Genomic DNA, 17728 nt, shown 5'->3' on the forward strand with positions numbered 1-17728 from the left:
GTCCTAAATTTTACTCATTTCCCCCTTCAGTTGTGGAGAAACATACTTTTTCACTTGAAACAAAACATTAGTTGAAGGTCTGAGGTAGACTAAACTACACAAGTAGTCTAGAGATCTCGTCAAGAAAATTTTCACATTTTCCTCCAGTACAATCAAATGGGATAGTCTATTATCATATTATTATGTTTGGTCAGTCAAAAGTAATTTCCATCTGGTAGTGATAGTGTACTCTGTACCAATTTGTGTTATTTAAAGGCAAAATGAGAGTAAAAACTTGTCAGTTCTTGATATATATGATTAGAACTACAAGTTTACTTGTGGCAGAGTTTCTATAAAGAATGAATTTAAGAAATGGGGAGTAAGAAATATTTTCCATAAATGATAACTTATTTTAAGGTGCCATGTTACTTTTTACCTACTGTTTACTACATCTCTAAGAGGAAATTTTAGGTTGATTTGCACATAAAATGAAGGCTTAATGAATAATAGAGGCAAAGACACTAAGGCAGTTAGTACCCTCCTCATCTTATAGTGACAACAGGCTCAGAAAGACTAACCTGCCCAAGAAAACACAGCTGGGAGCCTTCTCTAACATTTTGCCGCCCAAAGTCTTACATACGTGAAAATGAAATTGCTTCCTGCAATGTATTACTGTATTGACACCTATGTGAAGATTGACAGAACTGATAGATGCGATTCTCTTCCTAAACCTCCAATACTCATCCCTGAAAGATTTAGACAGAATCATCTAAACAAAGTTATGGGTTATGTCTGAAAAAAAGTTTTCCAGGGTAAAGGAAAAGGAAAGATAATACTTAGCTAAATTGTATCTTACGATTTTTAAATGATTATTAACCACTTGTTATAAAAATCACCTCTTTGTTTTATTTCTTTTTGTATCAATCAGTTTAAGTGAATGTTAAACCAACTTAATTTTTTTTAGGAGTAATAAAGTTATAACTAAAAAGTAATGAAATGTTTTTAAAAAGACAAATCAACCATATGATGGTTTGTTACGAACTGGATTTCTGTGGCTGATAATAGGTATTGTCAAGTAAAAATCACTGCCATTCAACTCCAAATCCCTTAGTAGCATTACTTTTAAAGGAAATGTTACAGCTTTTGTATTATTTGATTTGGTATTTAATAACAGTTGTAAGTACAATGGCAAACATTGAAAGAGAACCCTTAGAAATGAAAAAGACAATTTAAAATCAGGTTTTGTTAAAGGGTGCTGTTATAAGTGCAACTTTATCCATAAGCATTCCTTTTAAGGCATTTTCATTGTTGTCCCAATATCTCAACATGTACATCAAGGTTTATATCACAACATGGGCTCCTTTTGTATTACTCATTCAAGGCTTAAAGAAAAAATACATCTCAGGACTAAGTGAAGCAGAAAAAAACACAAAAATTCACTTTTCTCATAAAAAGTCACTTAAAACACAAAGTCATTTAGCATACATTATTACTCCTCATTGTAATTCCAGATTTGGTACAGTATCTTTTTCACTTCCTGACATAAACTGTTAAGACAGTGCAGGCTCTAATACTTCATTTGTGAGGTGGCTGCAATTCTGTAATATGCACAGTGATTTTTTAATAGGCTCTTACCATGCCTTGCATGAAAGGTGCTACATACAAACCTGTTACGTGAACTCTTTGGTAACCACCAGTTCAAAACGTGGACCAAACATTTCCACATGGCCAGATCTGAAGCACTTTATTGGAGCTCTTTGCCGAAGCTATTACCCTGTATATTAATTTTTCAGTTTCCTAAGGGGTTAGGTGTTGATTTAGAAGACAGCCAGATAAAAGCATGTCAGGCCCCCTTAAGTTTCTAGGTGGCCAAACATTTTGTTTGGTAGAAGCAGTTTAAGGGAAAAGAGTGACCTCCTAGTAAGTTTGCTTCTGAATCTTTTGGAGAAAGTAAAGTATTCATGAGGTTATTATCTAGTCCTTCCTTGAGATGGTATGAAAAAGGTTATGAATATAATTGAGAATATTCCTACTTTTGCGGTCTTAAGTATTTCCTTGGTTGTCTCTAACTGCACTTTCTCAGGGTCAGCATACTGAGTCTCAGTACTATATAGGCTGTCCCTAAGCATTTTCTGCATGAAGCAATAATGTGCTGCTTAAATCAACAGGTTCTCTATTTTAGGACATTAGTGTTCTGGAGAGGTCAAGCTGTGGTATGATTCATCTCACTGGGCAAACTCCTACTCATTAAATTCCAACTTTTAGTAACTGTCCTGGGATGTGTCCTAGTTGTGCAAATTAGATGCTAGTTAATATAAATCTAAGTTACCCACTTACTGTATTTAGCTAAAACATAACTTCTATATTTACTTTCAATTTATCCACCTAAAAATGAATTTACATTTTTTACATGCAAGTATCTCTAGACTGCCATGATGCCCATTATCAATTTGATACTTGAATCTAGGGAGTCACAATGGAGATGTTTCAAAGTCTAGAGATTAAGTTTTAAATATGTCTGTTGTGCAATATTTGTATTTTAGTAAGAATCCTTTGTATTTACATTTACATAGCACCTTTCATCCAAGAGTTTACAGCATTATTTGGCGGCAAAACCTAAGTTAATGGTGGCATTAAGATAAGTCCAAGTTCTCTAAATTCCTTTTTAATTTCTGGTCAACTATACATGCTGTCTTTCTTTTCATTAGTAAGTCTTTCTGAAAGTAGACTATGAACACAATACTGCTACTGGCCTACCAAAAACAGAGAGGGAAAGGGATAGAGAGTGGGAAAGAGAGAGAGAGGGAAGGAGAGAATGGGGTGGGGGGGAGAGAACATACACATTTCTCACAGTTACTAGGTTAGTGATGAAACACACAGTTCCTAAACCACACACTATGAATATGGAGTTGTTCCAAAAAGATTTTTTAGAGCTGGTAATGAGAGCCTAAGAAGTACACTGTTAAAATAAAAAAGTCACTATCTTTCTCATTTCAGACCTTTAAGATTATTCTGATATTTATGTTAAATAATGAATTTGCATTAATAAGTATCAATGCCTTTTTTGATTTCATAAGAAAATAAAACTGTGATATAAAATTGGAGCTACAAAAAAACTGATGTTTCCCTGGGTTAACTAAATCTACTTTTTTTGTGCTTCTTTCAAATGTTTAAGGTAACAAATGCATACAAATATTTCAAAAGTACCAATAACAGTTACCAACTTTAATGCAATATTATAAAGGACAAAAACAGAAAAGTTCTTATTAATATGTGATAACCTTAAAAATAAATGAGTTCCTGGCAAAATGCAGATCATAGTAAATTATTTACATTTTTTTTTTGCCATAAGAAAACTTCTTAAGCAATAGTCAGCTCTCATGTTAAAAAAACAAACACACATATATAACCCAATACTAAAGAAGGGAAATGAATTAAAACACAACAGTTTTATCTTGGGAATGCAATTTGCTGGAAAACCACCTTACTAAAAAAGTTTCAGAAAAACACTCTCTTTAATTACCTTGGATTGTGAATGCTTAGTGTTGCTTAATGAGGAATATGGAAATATTAATATTACTGTAAATTTTTTATAACTCCTATTTTTCAGATTTATCTTATAAACTGAATTTCTTTTGCAGTGCATCAAAATAATTAGTTAAAAAAAAAAAAAAAGAATACCAACACATGCAGTCTGCTAACCAAATAAGGCTCTGACATGCCAAAACAATGTTCTCTGTATCTTGATATATAGTACATTCCACAACATACAGCATTTTAGATTTACACAACTAAATATAAATGGCTAGATTCTGGCTAATACTTAGCAGAAGCATTAAGCAAACATGGATAAATTCATAAACAAATGACGAAAGAAGTAGATTGTTCTTGGAGTACTTCTTGAAACCTTAAAACACTTGGTCCTTAGAGAGAGAACATCCTTTATTCAGTAGATCTTAACAATACAATGTATAGTAAGTCCTAAAACCTTCTAAAAATTTTGGCAGTTGACTCCAGTAGTGCTCCTTGATTCAAGGAAGGAATGAAGGTTTTGTATTTCTTGCCTGCTCTAGTCACGAAGGATTGTTTAAAGTCTCCTTAAAGATTTTTAAAATGATTCCTATAGTTGGGTGTCTTGTTACTTCAGAAATAAAGGCTTCACACTGAGAAACTGAAGGACACTTTTCTCTCTGTATTTAGTTGGAAGGTAGAAAGAAGAAAGAAAATGTAAGAAAAGCTTGAAGATAAGAGAGATATAAAATACAGAGCAGGCACTATACGAACAACATGCACCAGATAGGTCTTCTATAGAAATGAGAGAGTGACAGAAAGAGACAATTTTTCTTTGAGTGGCTCTTCACAGAAAAGGTACGTAATTTACTGTTTATTCTCAATTATCAAGAACATTGTGGGGGGTGGGGGGGGAGTGGATTCCTATAAAAGAAAAAAAAAACAACTTCAAATTAAAAAAGGAATTCCGAAAACATTTACTAGTAAAATTAAATTTAAATTAAGAAAAAAAAATAAAAATAATTTTTAAAGGTTTGTTTCCTGCACTGATAGGCAAAAGCTTACATCAAGCAATAAATCTTCCTCAACTAGTAAGTAGGACAGAAAGTCGTGAATTAAGCAAGCAATATTTACATCTGTTAATGCAATGTGCACTTGTTCTTGTACGTAACATGGTTAGTTTGTATAAATGAGACAGACTAATCTCATTTACATTGTAAGGAAGAAACTCACCACTTGGCCCACATGTCATGTAGTGGGTAATAGAATTAGGAGCTTTGTTGCTCCCTAGACCTGCTTTTTGAATTTCTGCTTTCTTGTACTTTGTCCACATCTGCAGGAGAAAAGCATTTCATGTTATTTAATCAAAGGTTAAACATAATATAATTCATGAAGATAAGAAACTAATGAGCTCTTGTTGAGTAGGGCAAGAAGAAAGAATCTAACTGGGAAATTTATTAATATTATAGACATCTTATTATATAAAGACTGATTGTTATAGTTCAAAAGCCAGAAATAATATACTTGTGTCCTCTTACTATGTTTATTCACTAAATAGTCACAAATAGTTTTAAAGTAAAAAATAATCTTGCATGCAGCCACAGAGACATCCACAATGAAGTATTTATTTACTGAGAAAACCAGGTCTTATGGCAAATTTTATAGGCAAATAATATACCTACTTTCACTGTTACAGCTAAAGTTGTTTTGGTCAAAGGGAACCCAATACCTAACAATGTCAGTTTACAATGTCAGACAAATAATAAGGGTATAATTTCTAGAAACCCAGGCCAGGAATGTGAATGCCATGCAGTTTCATCTAAAATCAGGGTAGTGAATCTCCAAATAGTTTTCCAAATAACCCTTTATGAATCATAAGATATTTATGAGATGTCTTAGAGGAAGAAAGTACAGCTGCTCAACTGGGTCAGAGTTGCTTCATTTTTATCTTAAAAAAAAAATTAAAAAGTTACAATATTGGTGCTTCTTTGTAAGACTCATAGCAAGTAGCATGTTGATTTCTTACAGCATGGGAAATGCTGGCTGAATAATATTTCTAAGGTTCTTCCCATGCTAAAAATTTGATTCCAAGTGCTATGCTAGTGTTTTGAAAAAAATTTAGGCCTCCACAACTGGTGGTAGTCTCTAGAGGAAGTGTAGCCTGTATTCTCAAAATCCTCAAGACCTATGGACATGGTATGGACCTGTCTTACAGTACAATGTGTATGTTCCTTTTGAAAACATGTTATAATATAAATTATAAACTATAGCCATTTGTTTGTATTGGAAATACTTCTTTCTGGTAAGTCTAATTTTGTAAAATAATCACAATTTTATGATACAACAATTTCTGTATTTTGCATAAATAAATTTAATATTTCAAATTTAAAGTGCATGGCCAGATATATAATATCTAAAGAGTTGAAATGGTGATGAAATAATTCTTGGCTCAAAGTGGAAAAGTAGTAACACTAATTATTCCATTTTAATCTATTTGGCTCCAATCTAATCTCACTTATATTTACCATTAAGTTTTATTATTAGGTTATTAATAGGTTATAAAAAAGAGATGCCAAAAACATTTTTAATGTTAGGACTGACTGTGAAACAACCAGCAATAAAACAGACGGATGTATTCATGGAAAAAGTATATTAGGTGGTAGTAAAAAATATGAAAATTTTCTGATTGGAGAGGGCCTACTCCCCACAATGACCTTTTGTAAGTACAAGAGAATAGTTTAATTTACAAAGGATACAAATTTCATTATGCAAAGATTCTTTACAGATTCTATTTCCACGGCCCAATTAATAACCATAATTTAATATAACAACATGTATGAAATAGTAATCCCCCTCACCCCCATTTAGAAAGTTACATTTCAAAGCATTTCTTCCAGATGCCAGGCTGAGTTATTAGCAGTAATATTTAGGCTGAATCAAAATGTCAAAAACATTCCAGAGAAAGAGCTAAGGTATACTTCTCTCCAGAAGTAAGTGAATCAAGTACGTGTTTTGTTTTGTTTTGTAAAATTCTGGGAGTTAGAGATTCAAGTTTAGCTTATTTTACTTTAAAAGTGTTTTGACCACAGCAAGATAATTTTAAAGTTTATTGACACTTAAGTCAGAATTATGAAATATTTTATCTTATATGGTTATTTTTTTAGCTAAAAGTTTATATTTATTTTTAGTTCTAAAATTTGTTCCACTAAAAACACACTTGTTTATTTAAATAGTTACAAATTCTAACATTAATTTTATTTTAGCACAATGTACTCTTTTAAGAAATTATTTTAAGGACAGACACGTAATTTAATAGATTATTGAAGCAACAATCTTTACTACTTTGTAAACTTGCTATCCTTTTTGAACAGAAGTAAAAATGCAAATTTTCAACACACTATTATTTATTTCTTTTACCCTATAAAAAAAGAACTGGCAAAACTAATATATTAATTGATTCCAATTTAAAAAGTCATCTTGAAGGAAAGATGGTCCTTGAGCTCTTACACTTAACAGATGAAGGAAAGTGAAGAGAAGAAACAGAATTAATACAAATGCTCCTAGTCACTGTGTAAGTAACAGGTAAATTTGATGGGGTTTTTAAAGAATTACACTCAATTTATGAGTAACAACAATGTTCTAAATCTGAACAAGTTTATAAATATGGGCAGTAGTTAACATTTGCTACAAAAGTGTTAAGGGAGTGACTATTTCTTTGAAAATAAAACAGGAGGACAGAAGACATTAAATGGCAAAAAAAAAATGACATCTTTTTACGTATTTTCCTTAATGCTGTACATGTGCAATGTGAAGTGCACATTTGGGGGGGGGAGAAGGAGTGAAAAGAACAGCGAGGGAAGAGGAGCAAAGAGGAGGGAAGGAGAAAATGAACGTTCCTTTTTGGGAGTAACAAAGTAAATATGACTTGGAAATGCCTTCTTGGTAATTATAGCATGCAACTATTTTAATATGCTTCCAAGGTATCAAAGTAACAATCTCTTATCGGGTGACAAGAAATGAGAAAGAGGAGCATGTATTGTTAAGGATTTTAAAGTCATGCAAAAAATGTACAATGTAATTAATATTTCATGCAGGCTTTGGTGTGGTTACACATTCATATTTATATACATGCCACCATGTACAAATGAACACTATGCCACAATTTAAAAATAAAAATATAAGCCTAGCCAAATGATACTTTTCAACAGCAGCTCTTCAAATCAGATTAGAGAAGCACAGTGCATATCAAGTAACATCAGTATTATATTGTGCAGTTTTGGTCATACACAACCATATTCATACCAAACAGTCTGATTATCCTCAGAAACCAACAATGCAGATTCTGTGTCATCAGGATAGAGGCATGCAGTAGTGATAAGATTATTGCTATCTGCAGAAGACTGTGGGTTACTGTTACTAGGGTTCTGATTATCAGAAAACTGTTCATTATCTTTCTTTGCAGCTTTATCCAAAATGGCAGAAGCCTGGTCAGTTACTCTGGCGATTGGCCTGGGAGGTAACCCACTTATGTTACTAACTAGTTCTGTATTCAGAGATAAAAATGGCTGAGATGGATTAGCCATAGTAAATGACTCTACGCTATCTTTAGCTGATATTCCAAATGCATCATTAGACATATTAATAATGGCAAAGGTTTCGTTTAGAAAATGTGACTTTTCTGTTCTTGAGTTTCTAGCCTGGGCATATAGCGACTTGGGCTTATCTGGAGCTGAATTGTTTTGTGCATGAGAACCCACAGCATGGGTTGTACTGTGAGGTGCATGAGAGGACCACTGGAGTAAATGGTACTCACGAGATGCTGCAGTGATGTTGCTATCAGCAGTAGCTGGTGGAGAATCAACTGATATAGGTAGTCTACTGTCCTTGGTCAGAAAATCATGGATGCTTGTCCTTCGAGTAGTTCCTTCAGCAGTAGAGATCACACTGCTTGCACGAGGTAAAGTGGCATAAGGATTACTATCTTTTGATTGTCGTGACAGAGAAGTTTCTTTCACTAATTTTATCTTTCCTTGAGTGCCTAAGGTAGGTTTTCCTGGAGAGCTAATGAAGTAGGCATCTTCAGTCTTTCGAGGACTGGGTCTCATAAATTGTTCAGGCTTACTTGTCCGTCTATCGTAGAAGTCTCCTGGGGTTTTTCCACTTACTGACCTGGCCAGACCACAGCTAACTGGTTTGTTTTTTCCCAAAAAGTCAGAAGAGACAGACAAACTTTTCATTACTTCATCTAAAAGATTCTCTTGACTTGAGGACTTTATCTGTTAAAAAAGATACCACAGCAGATTAGTGAATGCAGCCAAGCTTTTACTTTCCTGATATATTACACTGTGTGCTATAAAATTGCTAGTATCTCTTTATAAACATGTCTTGATAGAAGCTCTATAGTTCAAAGAATTTTAACTTCTAGTGTCCATCTAAATGAATGTTACCATAGACAAAACTAACCTGTATTGAGGTAAGCTTGTTGCTTTCTTCCAAAAACTGTTGTAGAGTAACAACTTCACTTCCAGGAGAACCAGTTTTGATCTTGTGATGTGCTCGACTCTCTAACGTTTCAGGCATTTTGTGCTGGAGCATTGGACTTGATCTGGTCTGTCTTTTCAAGTATTGGATTGGACTGCTACCACTGCTGGACCAAGCTTCATGATCATGAAGCAGGCTAAATTCTCCACTGCTGTGGCTTTGTGGCCTGCTTTGGATATTAACTGCACCTGCTTTTGGAGTAAATGCTGTGTTAAGAGTTTGGTAACAGAAATGAGATTAAAACTATATAAGTAATCACATTTGTGGACTGGATTCTTATGAATAGCTAAACTGACTTTCAAATTTCATTTAGATATGCTTACTAAACTGTGTTCATCTTTCAACAGTCTAACACTATCTACCACAGTCTCTTTATTTTGTTAAATTGACAGACAGTAGTTCCACAAGGACAAATACTTGCTTTTACCACTACACCCAGAGCCAAACATATGACGCAGGCACTCATTACATTTGATGAGTAAGTGAATAAAAAAATAATACATTTTTTCATTTTTATTAAAAAAATTTTTTTTTAATGCTTATTTATTTTTGAGACAGAGTGCGAGCAGAGGAGGGGCAGAGAGAGTCACAGAATCCAAAGCAGACTGCAGGCTCCGGCCTGTCAGCACAAGCCCAACATGGAGCTCGAACCCACAAACCATGAAATCATGACCTGAGCTGAAGATGGATGCCCAACTGACCAAGCCACCCAGGTGCCCCAATAATACATTTTAAAAACTCAGTTCAAGTCACTGTAAAACACCTCACAAGTTAGAACAAAACAGGATGATATGATTTTTAAATTACATCAAAATGTTAAAACCAGAATAAAAATTCAGAGGTTAAAAATTCGAATTCCTTGCCTCTCTATGAAATCTTCATTCTTTACTTGAAGCTTCCTCATTCATCCTAAATGAATAACCTTAAATAAATTTTTTTAATTGAAACAGCAGGCATATATAAAGGAAAATCAATGGAGATATGATATAGTTACTTAGCAAATTCCAGTAAAAATATCAAGTCAAATATGTTTTATTTTGTTCTTTAATGTCTGAATCACCTGATTGTTCCTGCTTTACACTGTTGGTATGGTGGCTATGTAGTCTTAAAAAACTCAACTGAGGAGTACCTGGGTGACTCAGTTTAGCATCCAACTTTGGCTTGGGTCATGATCTTATGGTCTGTGGGTTCGAGTCCCACCTCTGGCTCTGTGCTAACTGCTCAGAGCCTGGAGCCTGCAGCAGATTCTGTCTCTCCCTCTATCTCTCCCCCTCCTCCACTCATGCCCGTGCTCACTCTCTCTCTCAAAAATAAAAAAAAATTAAAAAAAAAAAAGGCTCAACTGAGGTTAAGCAACTGTATAGAATGCAAATTACTAGTTCTGGAAAAAAAACTCCCTAATGTTTATGTTATTCCTTGGATTCTAAATGACAGCAAACTGTATAGATATAATATCAAGATGGACAACACAATAATACAAAGTAAAGTGGGTCACGAAAGAATTTGGCTCAAGTTATGTAACATTTTACAAAAAAAAGATTTCCTTGAATTTTCAAATCAGAAAAGAAATACTTCAGTTTTCAGACTGTATTCTTCTACTACATACAAGAATATGATTATAAAAATGAAAAGATAATCCCTTCTTGAGATCAGATTTTTCAGACCACTACAACAGAGTCATAGCATTAACGATAAAATTACAACTGAGACAAAATGATTTTATAATACAAAAAGCAGAGGCGCCTACATGGCTCAGTTGGTTAAAAGCATCTGACTTTGGCTCAGGTCATGATCTCATGGATGGAGCCTACTTCTCCATCTCTGCTTCTCCCCCTCTCCCACTCATGCTCTCTCTCTCTCAAAAATATAAATAAACATTAAAAAATTTATAATACAAAAAGCAACAGAACACATGCACTCATTATAATGGGACAATTCTGGACTGTAGAGAATACTTTAACCAACTTTTATAATCAATTAAACAATTCCAGAATCTGAGTAGGCAGTATACCTTTAAGGAAAAAAGTATTAGTCAAAGCCTCTAGACATTTACATAAAACCTCACCTTGGAATGCATATTAAAAAATTAATTTAAAAAATCTTGCATTCTTTATAGAAGCTATGTGCATCCATCTGGGTCTTGTTCTACACACACACACATTTGTTTTCTTTAATTAAAAAAATTATTTCCCCCTATTTCATGAATAAATAAAGCTGAAAGTATTTCTAAAGCACCTTCTATAGAGTTCAATGTACATGCATCATGAGAAAATTAAGGACAACCATTTTCATGACGAAGACAAAACATAAGAAAAATAAGGACCTACAGATATTTTTGAAGTTAAAGATGCCATAAAAACATTTTATCTGTGAAGATGAAAAATGGAAAATAACTGCTCCTGTTTTTACATTTATATACATGGTATCACAATGCTAAGTATAAAATATTCTAAGGAACTATGTTCCAAACATAGATGATTTGGATTTCATACTTTACCCCAGAAACTTCATCGATCTTCTATTATAAAATCTGGAAATGGATGGACAATATTAGTAAATTTACCTACAGCGTACCTTTGACTTCATGGAGTGAAGCATTATTATTACTATTGCTAGTGGATGTTCTGCTACTATCAAGGCTGGCTGGTCTTGAAGCTAAATGAAAAAATCAGGAGACAGTGTGATAAACTTCCAGCTAATGACATTGAACTTTACATTCTGATCACAGAATGCTTTGAGGAAGCAATCATGCATACTTTCACAGGCTAAGCATGCCCACAGAATTGAATCTTACAGATTAGAGAAGAAAGGCATTTACAGCACTTTAGAATAAGACATTTCTGAAACACTGAGATTCAAAGAAAAGAAAAGAAAATATATATTTAGATTTGGAAATGTTTTCTAGATGGATACCAGAACTGTTTGAATAGGGTGACACGCCAAAAAAATAAAAATAAATAAAAAAATAAAAATAAAAAAAAGTGCTAATGATTAGGTCACTTACAACAGATCAGAAAAGGAACCCTGCACACTGCAGAAATGCCATGAACAGGAGGAACATGAGCATCTGCAGTTGATGTCCTGTATTCCTACCCGCACAAGGGAAAACAATTGCACAGTTAACACAACCCTACCCTGTTTCTTAAAATCTTGCTTACATATGAAATCCCCTGAACATGTTATCCATTTATTATTAATAATTTAGTTTGGCAAGATATGACTTTGCAGATCTCTCCAGAAACTTAACAATATGATATACTCAACACTGCAGAAAATGTGGTTTCAGAAGAGTTCATCCCTTTACCTAAGTATTTTTAAAACCAATAGTAAAATGTGTTTCTCATAACTTTAACCTTATAGCATAATGGCAACAAAATTACATTTAAGCATTGTGCAGGTATATTTTATAAATGACCTTGACCAAAACAGAGACTACCTAGATGAAGCAACAACCTCCAGAGGGGCAAAAGGGAGTATTAGGTTTTGAAGAAATGGCAGAAGAAGCTATGAGATGCAGGTTAGAGAACACATGCTTGCTGGCAATGCAACATTCACCAAATTGATGCGAAAGTCTTAGCATTCCCATTCTGTATGTAACATGTGCTCTCTAAATAAAGTTCATATCTTACCATGAACTCTTGATCCCGTACTAGAATCATCACTAATACCTTGTGGACTTATGTCTTCAAAGGATGTAGTATCTACATAAAATAACAAAATGGATATAAAAATATTTTTAAACAAACAAAAAAAAACCCTTATAAAATTTCCCTTACGCAGTTATGGATACTGTTTTTCAAGCACATATAATACATCTTGGTTTAACATATTTCATAGACTCAACCAGAAACTGGAACTAGGAATAAGAACAGAATGGCTGTGATGAAAGTTGACTCGCTTAGGGAAAACACCAGTAGAGTGAAACAATCTCCCCAAGGACCCTGCAAAGCAAATCAAGAGCCTGGGCTGTTCTACGTGGTTCTCTCTGTTTAAAGTTTTAGTGTTTTTAGTTGTTTTTTTTGTGTTTGTTTTTAAGCTCCTATCATCACTTTTTCCCTTTCTCACTTTTTACATGGTTTACTTTTCCTTTCCTTGTTAGTTCACAAGCTGTTTATTATGAAAGGCCTAGGAAAGATTTTAATTATTTGTAAGATGTTTTATATTTTTGAAATGAAGTGAAATTGAAAATTCTCTCAAATTAAATCGATTATTTTGATAATTATTTCAGGTTGTTGCTGTCAAAAAAGTACACATGGGAAAGTCAAATTAAAATTCCTGTTGCCAACAGTTACACCACAGTGCAAAGAGCAGACGGCCTATACCTTTATTATTAACCAACTGCTTGGATCTGAAGCCTGTAGAAGAGTTGACAGTTGAAAAGTTGATGGCTGTAGTAGAGAAGGCCATAGCTCCCAATTCTTTTCTCCTTTTACCCGTTGAAATATCATCAGGAACCTCCAAATTCTCAGTACTACCTGTCCACTGTCCTCCTGCTAGGACCATGGACTGCACCAGGTCATTCATGGCTGGGATGCAAATGAAAGCAAATGAATCAGCATGGTTAATGTATCTGCTTTTATTCCTATCTTGTATTATAAATGATCTGGTTTTTGTCTATGGATTAATGCAAGTGAACATCGAAAACTATAACCACAGGTCATTCAAATTATGACATGCATTCAGCTGAATGAAATGAGTAGGCCAAAGGCTGATAAATTTCAGTCAATACTTTTATCCCACCTCCACCCCCTTTAAAGATAGGAAAAGGAATTTTACTCTGTACAACTGCCATGCTTTTGCGCAGTGATGTGCAAATATAATTAGAAGCCTTCATAATGTGGTTTTGTGATGACAGAAATGGAATGAATAAAGGTAAGATGGAGAGCAGTTCTTATACAGCATCATTATTGAAAATGACAAAGAGTCCTTGGTCAGAGCAGGTTACTGAAGAAATCATTCATTTTGTGAATCAAATAAGTATACCATTCAATAAAAACCTGAAAGAAATGATATCCAAAGTGACAGACATTTAATGTGATTATGTAATTACCCATTCTTCTTAAAAAAAATAAAACTAGAGTATTAATATATAAAGAATGACAAATGTTTTCAAGGGTTACAGGCCATTTTATTTATTTATTTAATTTACTTCATTAAGAAAATAAAGTCCTAATGCTAAAGGTTTTGTTATATTTTAAGTAAATTTCTTTGGGAAAAAATTTCTATGGCATAGAAAATTAAAGTTTTTTTTTCTGCCAACTTTTAGAAAGGACTGGAAATGTATATTACATGTATGACTAAACATATGCATGTATATGTACCAGTGAATATACATATAATGCAAATTAAGTGCCAGTTTTGAAAAAAAAATATTCTTCCAGCTCCTTGGATTAGAGGAAGACTGCACTTTTGCAAAATAAAGACAGTTGGCACCGTCCAGAGAAAGGTTAGTGAAAAATTAGTAATGGAAGCCAGTGTGGTCATTTGAAAGAAGCTGAACTGTCATAAAGTCTTACACATGGAACGACGGTAGCAGGCCTTCATTTTGTCTTTATCCTTCGGTCTGTTCCTCAAAAAGGGCAGTCTTTTCAGTGCAACCACTTTAATGTCAGAGCATGAGGAAAAACAGAAACAGAAAAATGAAAGAAAAAAGGGAGAAGAACAGATGGCAGTTAAATGTTGAAATTAAGGACAGAAATGAATGTCTGAGTTTCAGCTATGTATGCTATACTAAAGCTATTACTTTTGTGCTGCTGAGTGATAATGAAATATGAAATATGTACTCTGATACTTTAAAATACTTGGAAAGCACTGAAGACAATGATGAGGAACATATACTTTGAAAGCTTGGGTTGGCTAAAGTCCTACAAATATAGGAACTGTTTAGAATTACTGAAGGAATATTTTTCCTAGTTAAGTTGTAAAGGTGTACCTTTAAAATCAGGGCTATTGGTGGGCCACAGTATACATGATGAAAATACACAGGGCTTTTCAATCCTCGGTCTTTACTTTTCAAATTATAAGACTTTATTTTGGAAAAAAATTACTTAGGAAGATGCACATTCTATAAGAATATTCTAGCAATATCTATCAACAAAAACTAGGGTGCCCCATCGATGTTTAAAACTTAATCTAAAGAAACTTTAAAAACTTTCATTATTTTCATGAACCGTAACAAAGAAAGTAGGGAATTATTTTTTGGGATAAACTGAATTCTGGTGCATTATTTAGTAGCACCATGAAAATATATATTCTGAGCAAAGTCTTTCAAAAGATGACATGAGTAATTATATTCATTTCATTTTGCAAAAGGTTGGTGAGGGAAAAGAGAAAAACTAGCACTAAGTTCTTTCTATTAAGTCTAAAGGAAAAGGAGGCACCCTAATGCAAGAAAAAAATGACAGAAAATATGTATTTATAACATTTTTAGGTATTTTGATGGGCTTTTTTGGTGAGTTTATTTAAAAAAATCAAAGGTAGCACTGTGCAGAAAAGTTCTGTAAGTGAAAATTAGGGTTGTAACTACAGTAGGTGTCATTAGCATAGACATCCAATGTTCACTAGAGTCACTAACATTCTTGAATTATATTTTAATAAGATTTGAAAACAAAAAATTGTTACACCTTTTCGGAACTGCAATTTAGGAGTCAGGGCAATGATGTGAATAAAGACCTAGCCTTACACAGCCTTAATAACGATGATCCTTCTCAGGGTTTGTCGTCATCTTGTAAATAATCAAAGTTCTTCCAACAAACTGACAAGTGTCATCCATTAAGGAGAATGCAATGGACATACAGTTTTTTTTAACTTAGTTAACAATCATGATTCATTTAAGCTTTTAATTTGACCTATTTCTTTTCTATCTTGGTAAACACAGCTGTTTTTAATGATTTAAAAAAGAAATGAACTGAAAACAATGTAAAAATGGACACTTAGCTAAAACAAAGCTGAATGGTTGCAACATGCACATGTTGTCTTATTTAGATACTGCTGTTTCAACTGTTTTCCAAAGACTGCTTTACTGACAGACACTCTTCCAAAAACAGACAGGATAAAAGGAGTTTTAAACTTGCCAATGGTGGAATGTGATCCTTCTTGTGTCAACTAGTTTGTAGATATACAATGTTCTTTTTCCAACATACTAAAATTAAGGGAACATTAACATTGCTGGGTTTTGTGTTTATTTAAAAAATTCTAAAACTGGACAAATGCAAGAAAGGACAGTATTACTGCCTTCTGATCCTTATTCTGGATGTTTCAATTCTGGATCCAATTCTGGATCCTTATTCTGGATGCAGGAATGTCAGATTTATATTTAAAACAGGCAAGAAGACCTCAAAGAAAGACTGTCATGCCTTTCTTGTGTACGTTATCCTATCTGAATGGAAACATCTTTTTTTAGGGCACCTGGCCTGCCTCAGTCCGTAGAGCAGGCAATTCCTAATCTCAGGGTTGTGAATTCAAGCCCCATGTTGGGCATAGAGCTTACTTAAAAAAAAAAAAAAAATCAATCTCTTATGAAATATCTTTCTTTAATTGGAAAAAAAATAATTAGACCTATTTCCATTTCTCATTTAATAAGATGTCAGATAGTTTATATCTAAAGGTAGCAGTTAAAACTGAATTATCTGGCATCTTTTTAAGGTAAACCTGATGATCTCTCCATAAGAATGCTCAGAGATTTCATGTAGATTTGGCTGATAAGACTAGATTAAAAACAAAACAAAACAAAACAAAAACACCACCACCCAGGTTATGATAATCTTATGTGGGATTTAATAACAAGAATTTAACAACCTTCTTGAGACTAACACACACACACATATGTATGTATGCGTGAATATTTATGGATTCTAGTTTTTAGGGTGGTATAAGTTGTATTCTGAAATACACCTTATAATACCTAATCTATACCCTAAAATACTGTCTTTTCAGAGATAATTCCTCTGAGGACAAAACACTATAGTTTTTTGAGTGTTTTGAGAGTTGCAATAAAGAGAGACTATCCCTGGGGGAAGAAGAAGCAGTTTTTGCCTATTTACTTCAGAAGAATGGCAGTGAGATTATATATATAAATATACCTACATTTAATATAGATATACATATACACACACACATAAATATGTATTTTTTAATTTAGTGACTCTGGTGATAGTATGAGTGGATTCAAAGTTGTCTTGTTTACATATTCTCTAAGAACATTGTTAGGAGTCAGCCTGTTGGACACCTTCAAAGGGCCTAGCACTGAAAAGACGTTCTTTTATTCTTTTCTCTTTCTCTCAAAATATACTTCTTTAGGCTCTTACTTTGTTCTTAGTTAAGCACACTAGTAATAAAATAAAAAGATCATAAATTGTATAGGGCATGTTATGATGTAATACTTCTGTATCTGTAATTTAAAAATTACGTTTATATACCAGTTTATAAATTTTATACACAAACTTTTATCTCCACATCTATTTTAACTGATCCTTAAATTAATTAACCAAGCAATTGTTCAATAATTTTTATAACCTTCAATTACCTCTAAATCATTGAATAACATTCTCTTCAAATTCATATCTAGTTTTCTTTGCTTCTCCCCAATGTAGCTTTACTCCAATTCGACACCAAAGTATGTGAATAGAACCCCATTATAAAATGTCTTATTATAAAATGTCTTATTATTCTATTTCATTACAAATAAGCTCATAAATGA

The 17728-nt window shown here is 33.3% G+C and overlaps 1 protein-coding gene across 5 annotated transcripts in view; it reads right to left on the reverse strand.

The window, feature by feature from the left end:
- Positions 1-1135: 1135 nt before the first annotated feature.
- The window catches only part of CCDC88A (coiled-coil domain containing 88A), a 143338-nt gene continuing 126745 nt past the window's right edge, over positions 1136-17728 (reverse strand). The window contains exons 26-33 of one of the 5 annotated variants that reach the window (XM_030310629.2): positions 14547-14630; positions 13353-13556; positions 12660-12731; positions 11605-11685; positions 8953-9221; positions 8303-8765; positions 4723-4822; positions 1136-4169 (exon numbers count right to left, since the gene is read on the reverse strand). In XM_030310629.2, the coding sequence (XP_030166489.1) occupies positions 4758-4822; positions 8303-8765; positions 8953-9221; positions 11605-11685; positions 12660-12731; positions 13353-13556; positions 14547-14630 (1238 nt within the window). In that variant the 3' untranslated portion in view covers positions 1136-4169; positions 4723-4757. The other 4 variants (XM_030310631.2, XM_030310632.2, XM_030310627.2 and 1 more) reach the window with 4 other exon arrangements.

Source organism: Lynx canadensis, chromosome A3 (genome assembly GCF_007474595.2).
Source record: "Lynx canadensis isolate LIC74 chromosome A3, mLynCan4.pri.v2, whole genome shotgun sequence".
In the NCBI taxonomy this organism is placed as follows: domain Eukaryota; kingdom Metazoa; phylum Chordata; class Mammalia; order Carnivora; family Felidae; genus Lynx; species Lynx canadensis.